Source organism: Diprion similis, chromosome 2 (assembly GCF_021155765.1).
Source record: "Diprion similis isolate iyDipSimi1 chromosome 2, iyDipSimi1.1, whole genome shotgun sequence".
In the NCBI taxonomy this organism is placed as follows: Eukaryota; Metazoa; Arthropoda; class Insecta; order Hymenoptera; family Diprionidae; genus Diprion; species Diprion similis.
Window position 1 is genome coordinate 12,256,644 of NC_060106.1, and position 15,412 is coordinate 12,272,055.

The 15,412-nt window shown below is 35.5% G+C and overlaps 3 protein-coding genes across 3 annotated transcripts; 2 read left to right on the forward strand and 1 right to left on the reverse strand.

The window, feature by feature from the left end:
- Positions 1-2,579: 2,579 nt before the first annotated feature.
- Positions 2,580-4,950, forward strand: LOC124416015 (very-long-chain enoyl-CoA reductase). The gene is made up of 5 exons (XM_046896831.1): positions 2,580-2,742; positions 2,817-2,864; positions 2,941-3,251; positions 4,154-4,563; positions 4,662-4,950. The coding sequence occupies exons 1-5, from the start codon at positions 2,737-2,739 to the stop codon at positions 4,787-4,789; spliced, it is 903 nt and encodes a 300-aa protein (XP_046752787.1). The 5' UTR covers positions 2,580-2,736; the 3' UTR covers positions 4,790-4,950.
- Positions 4,951-5,142: 192 nt separating this feature from the next.
- LOC124416013 (cilia- and flagella-associated protein 57) lies at positions 5,143-9,433 on the reverse strand. Its single transcript, XM_046896822.1, has 4 exons — positions 9,027-9,433; positions 7,429-8,938; positions 7,160-7,333; positions 5,143-7,093 (listed from the first exon to the last, which is right to left on the reverse strand). The coding sequence occupies exons 1-4, from the start codon at positions 9,227-9,229 to the stop codon at positions 5,324-5,326; spliced, it is 3,657 nt and encodes a 1,218-aa protein (XP_046752778.1). The 5' UTR covers positions 9,230-9,433; the 3' UTR covers positions 5,143-5,323.
- A 4,851-nt stretch (positions 9,434-14,284) lies between these two features.
- Positions 14,285-15,133, forward strand: LOC124415848 (glutaredoxin-like). The gene is made up of 3 exons (XM_046896525.1): positions 14,285-14,574; positions 14,702-14,820; positions 14,900-15,133. Exons 1-3 carry the CDS (start codon positions 14,442-14,444, stop codon positions 15,104-15,106), a joined length of 459 nt encoding a protein of 152 aa, XP_046752481.1. The 5' UTR covers positions 14,285-14,441; the 3' UTR covers positions 15,107-15,133.
- Positions 15,134-15,412: the final 279 nt, after the last annotated feature.

Consider the following 15,412-nt stretch of genomic DNA (forward strand, 5'->3'; position numbering starts at 1 on the left):
TTTAGATATCTCCAAAATATTAGTCAGCTTAGATGCCCGACGATAGTTAAGAATAACATACTATCGCAAGATTTTTGCTTACAATGAAAATGAAAGACGTTTAATTTGTAAAAAAAATTATTAGTGAGGGGAGGGAGGGTCAAACTATGTGAGTAACGAAAAATGTCGAAGTTTCTTTGAGCCAAAGAATTTATCAATTTAACTATTCAAATTAACTTGAAAGATTGTAGCTCTACTATTGTTTTAAAAATTAATTTTACTCGTACTCAGATATTAACACGAGATATTCTACAGAATCATCGATCAACAACTCTCATTCTTATATAAGTTATTACATTTATTATATCCCCACTTCTATCTAGGTCATTCCCAGTGTGAAAATTAATATTGTAGTTTCTCTATTTATAATTTACTAAAATATTTAAGGAACAAAGTATATTTCTATAGTATATGCGCTGGCTGGCACATTAACGTGTTATCATTGATAGTTGAGGCATGAATTCTGCAAAATAATCAAACAAACGAAAGTAAATGTGCAGATAGAAATTTTGAGTGCTGAAAAGTGTATATCACTAATGAAGTCAGATTATGCATCATTTTTACTGTAGCGTTGCGTCTGATTGTTTGATAAGTACTTGCAGATAGGTCTACTGCCTGTTGATTAAATTGTATAGCAATTAATCCCTGCGTTCTACATAGGAATGTAGGTAACGTGGAAAATTGGAGAATGTGTGAGTGAAAATGTGCAAAATTACGAAATAGAGCAACTAATTTAAATCAATTTAATAGGGAGAATGTGTACGTGTGAATGTTCAGATTTTTATGTACGAGTGAGACGGCATATCCTAGCCATTTTACCCGCCAAAATCGTGTCAAACATTGTTTCTATATACATTATTATCACTACGTACGCATGGGTATGTATGTATATACACACACATTTGTACTTATATATATATATATATATATACATATATATATATATATATATACATACAAATAATTATACATAAATAAATACATTATAAATCATACTATTGTAATTGTCATATTATTATCGTAAACATGTAAAATTTGTAAATAAGTAAGGATAAATATATGTATAATAAAATATACAAACAGATTTTCAACCTACTTTAAATCCACAACCTTATTATAAATTACAGGTCACGCATTCAATTCTATGTTTGCAATTAGACCCACGGGTTAATCTACGCGAAACGGGGCGGATTTCGGCCAATGATCAACAAATTTGACGTCCACGGCTTGTGAAGAGTTTTCGACAGTGTTTTGGGTGGCAAATAATTCTTGACTCCCCGTAAATTGAGATTGAAAGAATTTTCCTGAGGGTCTACTTGATTCACTTGAAAATTTTACTGAACACAGTTCGAGTTCGAGTTGAAAAAAAACCTCTCAAAACTTTGCGAATTTTTAATGAAATTTTGTTAATAGTTTATTTATACTAAGGAAAATTCCTTTAATCGCGATTTGCGGGGAGTCAAGAATTATTTGCATCCTAAAACTATGGAAGACTCTTCGCAAGATAGTAAAAAAACGAGATTTCGCACGTTAACTTCGCTGACGATTGACCGAAACGAATTTACTATTTCGATTTCGTAGAATCTGTGCCATTTATTTCTTTTGGCATCAAATGAAAATGTATTGGAATGGTTTTGTGAAGAATGGGACTGTTAAGCCCTTTTTCGCGTTTGAGATACGTGAACTACGATATTCGAAAATATATATACGTCAACGGTGAAATCGACCAGGTTACCTCCTTAACACTAACTGTACCAGCACTTCAGATAACGCTATTCTTGCCATAGTAAAACCGGTTATTTGTGCAGACTGGGTACGGTTAGTGTTAATATAGGTATAACATAATGATTATTGAACGGTCGTAAAAACCATTGTATTCTAAACGTGACCGCGTATCGAGGTTTCAGAAATTTACGCACATAGATTAACTTTCAATTTCAAATAACTTTGCCTAGAAGGCTTTTAAATTTTATCCTAATGGAAATTAGGTACGTTCATAACTGTTAAAGTAAAAAGTATTGATTGCGCTCATTTAATTTTTAATATTATATAATAATCTCCTTCGACAAAATTATTTGCACGTACAAATTATAAGCCGTAAAATAAAAACTTTACACTTGCCGCTAATCGAAATACGTTATATAACACCCCTGCATAGTCATAAGTAAAATATCCAAACGAGACAAAGGTCAGTAAATAACTTTCGACGGGATTACTGAATAAATTAAGAAAAACTTCTAGAATTTGTATAATTAATGAATACGAAATGTTCAAAGGTCGAGCGTAAACGACATTCGGCATAATGCCCCTGGGGGAAAAGTAAATATTAAAACCAAACCGGTTTTAAATTATCTCCGTTATGCACCTTACACAGTGTAAGGAGTAACGACCAGAAATAATGAATATCCAATCAAAAGCGATGTTTGCCAGTGGGACGTCTCTAAAGATTTATTTCTATTGTTAATCATAGTCGTTTACTGTTTGCAACAAGCACCTGTTTTCACTGTGAAATGGGCTTTAGCCTACGAGATAATTACCATAAATCTATCGACCAATAGCGGTAAGCAGCAACAGCGCGACTGCCCGGCGAGTCAGCGAAACATGTGTGAATGAGCTGAGTCAGGAGTTTCAGGAGCGATTCGGCCTGACTGGAGTTTATCGAATTGAAGGCAAACAGTTAAAGACGAATTCGACGCGATGGAGGTAACAGACAGGAAAATAAGCGAATTCTAATAACTCGAATAACTAATTATTTCGCGTGAAATTTTATGTTTCAGATCGAAGTTTGTAACGCTGGTAATTCCAAGCTTGTATCAACGGTGAATGTAAGTAAGGAAACTACTGGAAATCAATTCTTGCGAAACGAGTACAAGCAACCTTATTATCACTGAAAATTTACAGGTGACCTCTGATACCACTGTTAAAGAGATAAAACAACAACTACACAAGTTGAAAAAAGCGCCATACCCAGAACGGCAAAGTTTGCGACCAGAAGCTAAAGGTAAATCGTTGGCCGATACAGAAACCATTAAATCGCTAGGTATCAGGGCCGGTGGAAAATTGTACTTAAAAGACCTTGGGCCTCAGATTGGATGGAGAACCGTATTTCTTGTTGAGTATGCAGGACCAATTTTTGTCTATCTTTGGCTTTACCAACGCCCATGGCTATTTTACGGTAACGTCGCAACAGCAAAAGTTGAGCCCGTTGTGGAGTAAGTTAATGTGTATATTATTACTACAATTATGTCATGGTAGTGACTGTTCTTATATTCCTAATTGAACCAAGGCCATGATGTCGAGTCGATAATGACATTCTAAAACCATTCGTTAACATCTAAACAATTTAAACTAGTCCAAAAAACTATTATTTTTTATTTCAAAGTCACATATTTAATGGGTGTATCAGAGGAAATAAGATGTCTCATAATTTTAGCCCTTGATATTAATATTAGTAGATCTTGACCGTCATTTTCCACTTAATTACCATGAGAAAATAATTTTAGTTATTTCTGAATTTTGTACCTCAGTAACGAGGCAATATACATAAATGTCCGATACCAGTTTTGTAGGGAATTTAATGCTCTTCAAATCGGTCTATTATAAATTTTTGATACCCAAACTACTTCAAAAGTTATTCAAGGTTAAAGTTGCAGTCACGTAAAAATTCACTTTGTTTCGAAAGTAACATCGAAAATACTAGACTCATCACAAAATATTGTGGGTTTTTTTTTTTATCAACATTTCAACCGCTATGAAATGCTGTTATGCAAATGTATTTTTTTCTAAAAAAAATGTACTCTTAAAGTGGAATTACATATATTACATATCATTACTTACGATAGTTATAGAATAAATTTGCTTAAGTTGAAAATTAATTGAACGACATGATTTCATAGTAGTCGAAATAAACTACAAAAAAAACCACAATATTTTGTGATAAGTCTAGTATTTTCACTGGTAATCTTGAAAAAAAGTGAATTCTTACATGATTTCAACTTTAAATTAAATTACTTCAAATATTTTTCTTCAACAATAAACAAATATCACTTAGATGATTGATTTGCAAGTGAGTTGTAAATTCAATGAATAAATCTGTTATATTTTTCAAATGTAGCTGGGCAGCAGCGTGTTGGGTAATACATTACGCTAAGCGGTTATTGGAAACAATTTTTGTTCACCGCTTCAGTCATGGTACCATGCCACTGCGTAATCTTTTCAAGAATTGTTCGTATTACTGGTTATTTGCGATGTATGTTGCCTACCACATCAATCATCCGTTATATACCGCTCCCGATCAGTCAGTGTCATACATTGGACTCGCCATTTTCGCAATATCCGAATTGGGGAATTTGAGCATACATTTGGCTCTAAGAAACCTTAGACCTGCCGGAACTACAATCCGAAAAATTCCAGTGGGTACTGGTAATCCATTAACTGCACTTTTCAACTTCGTGTCATGTCCGAACTACACATACGAATTTGGAAGTTGGGTTGGATTCACCATCATGACAAAATGTCTTCCAGGTTTGTTAGAGCTCAGTTTTCATCTTTAACTTTCTTTGCCAAAAAGTTGCGTTGATTAATTTATTACTTGTTATTGACTGTAATATTTTTATTTTCAGCTGGCATATTCGCATTAGCCGGAATGTACCAGATGACCATGTGGGCGTTAGGAAAGCACAGAGCTTATAAGAAGGAATTTTCAAACTATCCTCGAAATCGTAAAGCTATTATACCTTTTCTTCTATAAACTGAGGCAATATAATGTAATTAGTGTCTACAGTTGATATTCCTAGAAATATTAACAAAAAAATTTTTTATTCATCTACTTAACTACTTATTCTGATGGCACAGAATCCACAGAATTTAAGTACTGTTACTGTTTCATAAATAAATCGTTTTTTCAATTGACAGCTGTATTCTGAACCAGCTAATCACTGGCGAATTTCAGCATTTTATGCATTTTTGATATACGTAATATTATGTCACTTTCAAATTACGTATATTTCTTCAAATACTGATGATCTTATGCTGTTTAGTTAATAACTTGGACTGACGAAATTGCTAAGCAACTCCGATAAGTAAGTGGATGAGTTAATAGTATTCGTGAATATGTCTAATCAATTTACATACTATGACTGGATTATTGATGATTGGCGAGAGAGATAACCTTGTACTTTGAAGCAAATATATACGTTCATGGTTACTTTACAAATAATCACTTTGCCATGGTCGATAATAATGATCGTAATTGTATTGAAATATACAATTGAATTTTCCATATTCAAAATGGTTTCCTGGAAACTTCAGGACTATCAGGAGGTAATTTAGCTAGAAGCCTTTTAATATCATCTTTCAACACTTCGACCATCTTTTCACAATCTCGCATTTGCGACTTGTAGTTATTTTGTAAAAGAACATGACCATGACAGGCCTGTGCAAGTTTCTTTCTCGCTTCTTTTACATTCATTTCCTTACCCGTTAGCCCAAGCAAACTCTCCATATCAGAAATGTGTTTGTGTGCTCCATTAAGTTCCTTTCTCAAAGCATTCAATTCTACTATCAACACAACATTTTCTTCGATTATTTTATCAACATCTTTGTTACTACCTGAGTCGTCGTGACGTATTTGTTTCTGTAAAGATTTCACTGTTCTTTCTAAATGATCTCTTTGCCTCATAAATTCACACTGTGCTTCTAAATCTGCCGCACGATTACGCAAAAATTCGTCTTGATCGCTATATTTATGGTAAAGATTTTTTACAGCTATTTTCAAAGCATTTGGATCTTGTATAAGATTAGCTGTATCGAGTAAATCAATTCGTATCTTTCGTAAGAGTAGCTGAGATGTCCTGTTACGCTTAACTTCAGATTGAATTTCATGTCTGGCACTTGATAGTTTTTCTCTCAATTCGTACAGCTGCAACTCTAAACTAACATTAGTCTTATGAAGATTTACCAATTCCGTTTCCATGTCTTGTATTTTTTCTTTCAGATCTTTGATTTCTTTATCTCTAGGCTCTATTTGGTTTTTTAATTCTTGAATCTTGTAATCAAGTACAAATTTGAACTTCTCCAACTCCTGGTTATTCCGTTTAAGATCAGAAATTAATTTTTCCTTATCTTGAATTGCAATGTCTCTTTCACCAATCTCTTTTTTCAGATCTGCAACATCTTTCTCAAGACTCTGTATGACAGTTTGAAATTGTACGAGCTCAGTTTGCAGATGAACCACATGTCTTTTCAGTTCATCGATCTCTTTCTGACTTGCGGTAAGCTTGTTACGCTGTACCCCAATCTCTCCCGTCAATTTCAAATTTGTCTGTCTCTCAGAATGCAACTGGCCTTCGTAATTAGTACGAACGTCAAGTATTTCACGATCTGCATCATCTTCTATTTGCCGCTTCAGCTGTTCATGGAGTCGTACTGAATGTGCCATCATCTCGTGTGCTTCTTCAAGTTGAACTGCTTTCTCATGAAGTTGAGCCTCGTAAGACGTTTTTAACTTTTCCAATCCAGTAACCCGAAACGACTCAAGTTCTTCCAATCGTTTTTCATAGTTTTCTCTCATCGCATTATTACGTTCTTCAAACGCCTGATACTTATCATACTCAGTTATCAGTTTCAAGTCATAACTAATTTCCATCTGTTGCATTGCCTCTTCATGTGCAGCCTTCATTCTGACTATTTCAACATTAATGTTATTCAATTCATTGGTCTGATCCTCTTGCAGTTTATCAATTTTGTCTTTCAACTCCTCTATAGCTTCACAGTATCCCTGGTGAACATCCCGCAAGGTATCATTGTGTTGAACTTCCGTTTGTCGCATGTGGTACGCGTGCTCCGTTTCTAGCTCTCTCAATCTGGTCGAGAGATCCTTTATAGTCTGTATTTTTTCTTCCAGATCGCCTCGACTTATAAGTACCTCTCTACTATGCTTAAAGTCTTTTTTTATTTGCACAGTTTTCCCTTCTGTGAATGATAGTTTCCAAATACATAATGTTCCATCGACACCAGTGGAGACCATCATTTGTTCGTCGTAAGAAAGAGCCATCTATGACACAGTTCATACATGTGAAGAACAATTCTAAAATCCAGCTATACCCTTCTTTGAACATACCTTGGTGATGTTGTTACAGTGGACACGAAAATCTGCATATTCCATTCGATCTTGCAGTGGGCATTTGAGCGATAAAATAACGCCTCCAGGGCAAGCAACAAACATTAGTAGATCTGCCTTTCCCATCACAATAAACATTAACTGGTGTCCCGGTATACTGTATTCACGCATCACCTTCATCGAGGAAATATATTTATTATTTGCTCCTTATACTCAAGTAGGTGTTGTTAACTCCTATATATGAAATTAAAATATGATACATGTATTACCGTGCTGTCTTTGATTTCTCTTAAACGATTGTCACTCCCAATGCAAAATGATGTTGCTCCATCAGCCGTATTCACTACGCTACTCAAAACTATGCCTTTTAAGATGACTTCCGCACATCGCTGACCAGTTGTCATGTCCCATTCATATATAGCTCCCTCTAATCCTACACTTATTAATTTCAAGTCCGATTGGCTCCACGTCATACCTTCAATTCTTCCTGTGTGCCCTTTCAGAATAAAAAGATTTCGAAATCCAATAGTAGTGTAAACTTGAATGATATTTCCATTAACAGCAGCAAAAAGATGCCCATTGTAACTGAATGCTACATCCTTGCAATTGCGTATTGGGAATTCTTGCATGGGAACAAGATCATCAATTAGTATGATCATGAATCGAAGTTTATCGCTAAACCCAACAAGGCAAAAGTGACCTGTGGGGTGTATCGCGACACTGTAAATATCTTCCATGTATTGCTTCATCATGACTAAGCTTTCATTTTCGTAATCCCACATTCGAACAGTACGATCCAATTCCCCACAAGTCATAAAAATAGGCTTCCAACTGCACATAGATAGTCCAACAATTGGACCATGATGAAGTTGCTGACCTAATGGTTTTAGAGCTTGTGGTTCAGGGTCCATATTTATATCAGGACCCCATAATTGTGCTCTAAATAATTGGGACCATCCTGTAGTTACAATCAAGCGGTCGCAACTCACATTCACATTAATGGTATTAATTTGGTAGAGTTCTGTGTTGTCTTCTTTAGATACTTGCGCTGGTACAATGTAAATATTCCTCTTTTTGTACTTATGCTGTCCTTCTTTTTCGAAGAGGACAATAGTGCCAGATCCAAAGCCAAATGCAAATCCCTTTGCAAATGCTACTAGACAACGAACATCATGTTCCCAGATTCCGTCATCTCCACCCTCTAAGCTGGTCACTGATCCAGAGACTTGCATTACATATTCTTCCCGAATCTTTAAATTCATGGTCAATGTTTCAGCCATCTTGTAAATATTTTTCAAGTCACCATTTTCGAGGTAAAGTATTCTACCATCTCGAGTTCCAGCAAGAAGTCTGTCTGTATTGAGCCATGCCATTGAACAAATTAACAAATTGTCAGCCTTTGCAAAACCATAAGGACGCCAGACACTCTCAGATACAGTCAAAAATTTGAAGCAATATGGGCCACCCACTGCTACAACCCCAAGTTCGCCTGGATTGCAACAAATTACTTTAACAATAGCTGCTGAATTCTGAGGGTTTCCAACTTTCACACTGGTTTCTACCTTTCCTTTATCCCAATTGTAAAAGAGCATTGTTTGATCAGTTTCACCAGTAACAGCTGCCAAATATTTACTGTCAAAAGTAAATGAGATGCAAGTGAACTTCGTAACTCCTGGAGCATCGTAAGGGATACCCAAAGATTTTCTTCTTTTTAACGACGCAATGTCGTAAACAGAAATGCTTGGCTTTTCTCCAGTTTCGCATACCGCGACGAATTTTCTTGACAAGAAAAATATGTTAGTCTCATATTATTGTTCTAAAGACACATTGCATCATTTGAAATTTCAATAAGTGCTAAAATACTCACTTATTTGGAGTAAGCGCTATAATATTAATAAGACGCTTGTCTGGTAATCTTATTAGTCTTTGCTTCTTTTGATTAAAATTGTGGACAGCAAGTGCACTACCTACGGGGTACAAAACTTCGGCATCCGATATGTACTGTGCATTGCCATATATCTCTGTTCTAAGACCGTAAAAAACTTTAGATTGCAGCAGCGGTATTGCCATGTTGATACCTAACTAGTTTTCATTTTTCGATCTACTGTATGACATGTCAAGGAACATTTTAATGAACCAGAAGACAATATTGTTGACTAGGTTTCCTTAGCAACCGTAGCCTACCAGCTACCTCTAAGAAATCACAAGTCTACTGAATGCAGTCGTTACCGCTGATATACAATATACCTATAAATATACGTCATGTATAACAATAATAATAATAATCACGACCAGCCCCGATATACCGTTTCGAGTATGTCCCCACAAGCATATAGCTTGTGTGGGATCAGAGAGGGATGGATTAGTGACAATCATTATGGATCTGCAATGGTCTCAAGATGAAGTTGAAAAACACCTGCCGAAAAATTTAACAAACATTTTTCAGAGGGGCTTATTTGCGTGCTTCGTAGACGCAAGTATGTAAGTATTATGTAACAGTATAGATCCGAGTAATTGGTAACATGTTAATTGTACGCGTAACTGAGAAAAAAATGTATCAATCCCTAAAAAACTGTTGTTTTATAATTTGAAGTAGATTATCTCGATTCCTACAGAAAATACAGATAGATAATCTTCTAACAATAAATTACAAAGTAATACTTCTAACAACCATCGGCACTTCCAATTAAACATGGAACAACTAGAATTTTTCATCAATCGTTCAATAAATCATTTGTAGAAGAATATTGAAACAAATAGATTCGTGTGTGAAAAGTTTGCTTCTTCTTAGTGCAGTGAATGAAAATTGACGAGCAGATTAGACAAAAAATTATCTTAGATAGAAAAAAAGTATGATTAGTTAAGATTATTTAAATCAGACACAAGTACGATTAGCACAATGACAAAAGTGCGAACAGTGACAAAAACTATGTCGAGCCCAACATGACATTCGAAGCAAAAATCCGATTGTTTCTACCGATGAAAGAAAAATTGTTTATTTTTCGAATCAACATCAATTCTCTACCAAGAATTATTAAAGTTAATATTTTGTTCAACTAAGCACCCTATAATTCTCAGTGTATTCGTAAAATATATTAATTCGTTGCCCTCAAACAGACAATATATCAGTACAACGCAAAGTTTCGTGCATCTCAGATATATTTCATAAATCTTACTACAAGATTCTTCACTATCACTTCAATCTTTATCCCCACATTTTGAGCACCGGCTTGCAACTCCGCGCTTTCCGTCGCACTCAGAACCGAAAGGTATCAAGTCGACGCGCGTAAGTCGCGGTTAAACTTGAAAACTTTGTTACTTGTAACAACTTGACTGAAGAGCTGAACCGTCACACACCAAGAAGCGCTTTACTTTTTTATACACTACTGCGCAATCTACGCGCAACAAGGCGTAACCGCTTAATCAGCTCAAAATCCTTAAATATCCAGGACATGTTGCAAAATACTATAGGAACCGAATCCGTATCTACGTCTTTTTGAATCCGACCAATCGCGATGCGGATTGTTGTTTACAGATGCGAATCAAGGGAGAGAGGTTGGACGACATGCGTTAATGTGTGGCGTAGCGGTCGGTGGTCCTCTTCAACGCGAAATCTTCGAACTTAGCATCTATTCCCATCTAGCGTACCACGGAACACAATAGATGATGTAGAAATGCGTCTTGTCCGTTTAAACGATCACAGAGATCAATTGAGTAAAATAAAACAACGATTCATAATGACTGAATAATTGAAATGAATAACGAGTGAAAAATGGTTTCAGAGTGGTCAAAACTGGGGAATTGAGCCCTGTTAAAATTCCAAAGCTTACTAATGACCCGGAGAGTCCTTTACGTGGTGTAGAAGGAAAATCACTGTGATCGTTTGAGGATGTAAATTACAAAAATTAGTAGCATTCGGTACATCGCGACCTTTCTACCGTCGCCTGAATCCCAACGGAACCACCGAACGAAAATGTTGAAAAGAAAGATTTTCCATTCTTTCGAAAACACGTCAGACCTCCTCATTTGCGCCATGGTCACTGCCACTTACTTTCGCGTTGATTATGTGTAAGGAGCAAAATGTTCTTGTACCATAGTCAGTCAACTGCCATACTAAGTTATAGAGAAGGGGATCAGAAAAACCCTCGTTATTCCATCTCACGATACAGTATCTAAATAGTATCCCGCCAATCCCACTATTGTATACATTATTTTCGTGATTGCTGGCTGACTATCGGTACTTGAACTTTTTGTAAGATGGATTAGAAACATCCCGTATGTTAATTAGCATTTTTCTGAACGCGCTAAACTTGCAGTTGGTCGATACTTGCTGGCTGTTAAATAATTGAAAATAATTGAAGATATGAAATGGAATTTGATTGTGTTCCGTCATGCCAGCTTTTGAAATTTCATCGATTAAACACTCATGTCAACATGATTAAACAATTGCTGGAATACGTTCAAACCTCAGGTGAATAGATCGCTCAATCGACCTTATTGGTAAATTCAAAGATAGATCGTTAAATCAGTAATAGCTTAACACAATTCATTCTCGGGTTACCGAGTAAGCGATGGGTATCTGTCGCAATGCTCATTCCACTTCACTAACGTTGAAAAATTTTCAGTTTAGGCAAGCTATAGTAAAATAGATTTCAAAAAACGATGAAAAAAAAAAAATGCTGGAGTGAAAGTCAAGCACCGTTGTGATTCCGAATGGACCTATACATGTAGCTAAAAATCGCAGATTTGTGTAATAATTGTCACGGCCATGCCACGTGACAGAGAGGACCTAGGGAAATACCAGCAACCAAACACATGCAAACTCACCGACGTTGCCGAGTAATGGAGAAGTTATTCGGATGTCTCTGCGTAACTCTGGAAAAAACAAAAAGGAAAACTCGAATTAATTCAGCAAATTGGTTCTTCGGTTCTCTAATTAATTTTTAACTGTTGCTAAATGCGGTCAAAAATACTGCATTGTAGACTGTCTCTGTAACCGCATAAAAGATGACAATATTTCATTATCTGTATTATTGAAAATATGCAATATTTTTTATGCACACTCAAAATTTGTTATTGTTATTAAAAAACAAACAGATATGAGGAATCCCTGTGAAAAATTCGGTTGGACGGAAATTGATACTCACAGAAAATGTGCGAAAAACCCTAAAGATTTTTACCAGGGATAAATAACATCAACGATTTACATTGATTCTACATTGCGATATAATTAGTAACGCCGTTTAATGCATTGCATCTATAAGACACGCAGGAGCAAGAAACTTCCATGCGGCCGACCTTCAAATAAGTTTCTTATTCTACACAAAGAAAACGACACAAAAATTAACCACGCAATAATAAATGTGCGACACTTGCATTTTACAAACGTTTTCGCGCAAGAAACGTAATCCGTGATCTGAAATATGAGCCACAAGCTGATCAAACGAAGCTCAGATTCAACAAGATCCGTTTTATCAGAACGCAAGAAAGAATATCGCGAGGAAGGCTATCGGGCCATTTTCTTTGCACAAAACGCTTGTGGGTAGTCAAAAGTCTGCATTAAATTATGCATTAATTGTATAAACTATATATTATCTGCATATAATTAATTTAAAAAAAAATAACAATCTCAATCTGTCAATAAGTTATCAAGAAAATTTAAGAAAGTTATAATTTAAACATCTGCGCCTTAATAATATTCTATTCTACGTTTACTCACTTTTTGCAGTGTTGCTGGCTGTCTGATCCCACTCATAAACTCACTAACAATGCAAACACACATTTACTGAGAAGTAGAAACAACAAGAAAAAAAAAATGACACCCGACGCAGAAAGACGTTAAAACCTGAAGTTGCACCAAACAATCAAAACTGACACACAAAATTCACCTTCGATTTTTGCACCCTGTTTTTATCTCAGTAGCGTTCGTGTATTATTCAAAGATGAGATTGTTGAGAATACACTAAACAAATAACGTTACACAGCGTTAACAACACGATCTAAATTCTGAACTTGGCGTACATAATTTCACTCCGACGGTTCCGAAACAACTGACGACGCGCTGCGTTCGGAAGTAAGTTTCCGAAGCGCCATACAAGCTGCGACCTGCCGCGCAACGCGGTCAGATGTGTAGAGAATTTCCGTAGCACGCGGCGTTAGATGTAAACTTTAATTCTGTGAAAACATTCGGCCAAGTAGAATATTATTAAGAATAAATGAAGTATAATAAAAAAAAAATCACAAACCTTGTCTTTTCTGCACGTATGGAATTGCGATTGGAACTTATGAGATAATCTTATTGTAATCTTATGAAGGACATGGATCCTTATTGTGAAATCCCGTTTCAAGATGACCATTCATCAGGCTGATATAAAGAGAATTGGCACACAATTTTTTTTTTTTTAATTCTATTCAATTCGTTTTGAATCGAGTTAATTCCGTTTTTAAACAACTCAAGTCGTTTCAATTTGTTTTGGTTAAATGGAAGGGCACACTCGTCGACTACCGACCTGCGTTTACCGACCATGCACGAATGCTCGAAAATTAGTTCTAATAACTTGTTTTATACATTTTTGTCTTGCAACGAAATCGAATTTCAGCGGCGTGGTGGCGACTGGTTTCCCTAGTGTCCGAGGTTTTCATTCACGTTAACGCCACTGTGCGTCACTACCCGTAGATAGGTATATAGGTATAGATATAAGTATAAGCTTTAACTCTATACTGCTCTATACCTAATCCAACTACACGTAGCAAGTGTGACGTTCGACAGGCCATTTTTTACAGAACTCCTGGTGAATATCGGAGCTTAAACGTTTTACGAACCAAACACCTAGGTATATAAAATAATCTACGCAGAGATCGTGCCACACCTTGAAGTTCAAAATTCTCCGACGTATATTCCAAAGTTTCTCTTGCTAAATACCGGACAAGTAAGAAGAGTTATTTGAAATATTCATGAACTTCGATACATAAAAAATCTATACACTTTAATGCATAGATTCACCTATTAGAATAATTGTAATTATCGTACAACTTCATCAATCGGGTGACTACATTTTATCCTGACTTCGGTATATTTGGAACACCGGTAAAAAAAATTGAATAAACATGTGGCTCATAATTTGATAGAAATCTGTGAGTTTATATCTCTATGATCAGTTTCCGTGCATTTCATTGATGTAGTGTTTTGTTTTAGAAAAATTTCGCTGTTCAACCATATCAGTTTCAAAATATTCTCCGCCATTTCCCGAATCAATATAACCTGAATATACAATAATCATCCATGTATTTCATGTTGCAACAAAAGTTCAAAAAGATATTTTTCCCATTTTCTAATAAGTCGCCAACTAAAATGGGGGATTATGTTGCAGACTTTGATAGTCCAGACTACGCGTATGACGATGTAGATAATTTAGGTGCTTGCAAATTTTTATCTGCAAATCATTGTCCAGTTCAATAATTTCACTAATAATATTTGCTGATAAAAATCTAGAAAATATAATTGACGCATAGCATTTGTTTAGCTGAATACAATGGGTTTAGGTTCCAGCAAATCAAGAATTATGCCTGCAACCCGAGAACTTGTCAACGAACTCATCGCTTCTGACAGCGTCGTAATATTCTCAAAGACCTACTGCCCTTATTGTAAAATGGCTAAAGAGGTACGCATCATTAGCTAGAATATTTTATAATTATTAGACAATTTTCCACAGTTATTATTTTATGTATTTCATGTTGCAGGTATTCGATAAGCTGAAACATAAATATACAGCGATTGAACTTGACTCACGGAATGATGGCGATGAAATTCAATCTATTCTTAGTGAATTGACAGGTGCTAGAACTGTGCCCAGAGTTTTTGTTAATGGTGAATGTTTGGGGGGAGGCACTGACGTTAAGAAAATGTCTGAAAGTGGGGAGCTTTCGCTGAAACTAACTCACGAATAATAATGATACCCTATAATTTTTACATGTACAGAAAATTGATGAATTATTATATTGATTGCTGGAATATATCAATTTAATCATTGTGAACAATAATTAAAGAAGCTTTCTATTTGAATGTGGTTTATTCATTTGTAAATGTTGAGAACTTGTAAATTATAAATAACTACTACGATTATTTAGCCTTTGATTAGTTCAACTGGTTATTCTTCCCCTACCCAAAACATTGACATTTTCAGTACAGTGTAAAACATTATGTCACAATTTCACGTAATTTGCGATACAATGACGATTAGATTTTAAATTGAT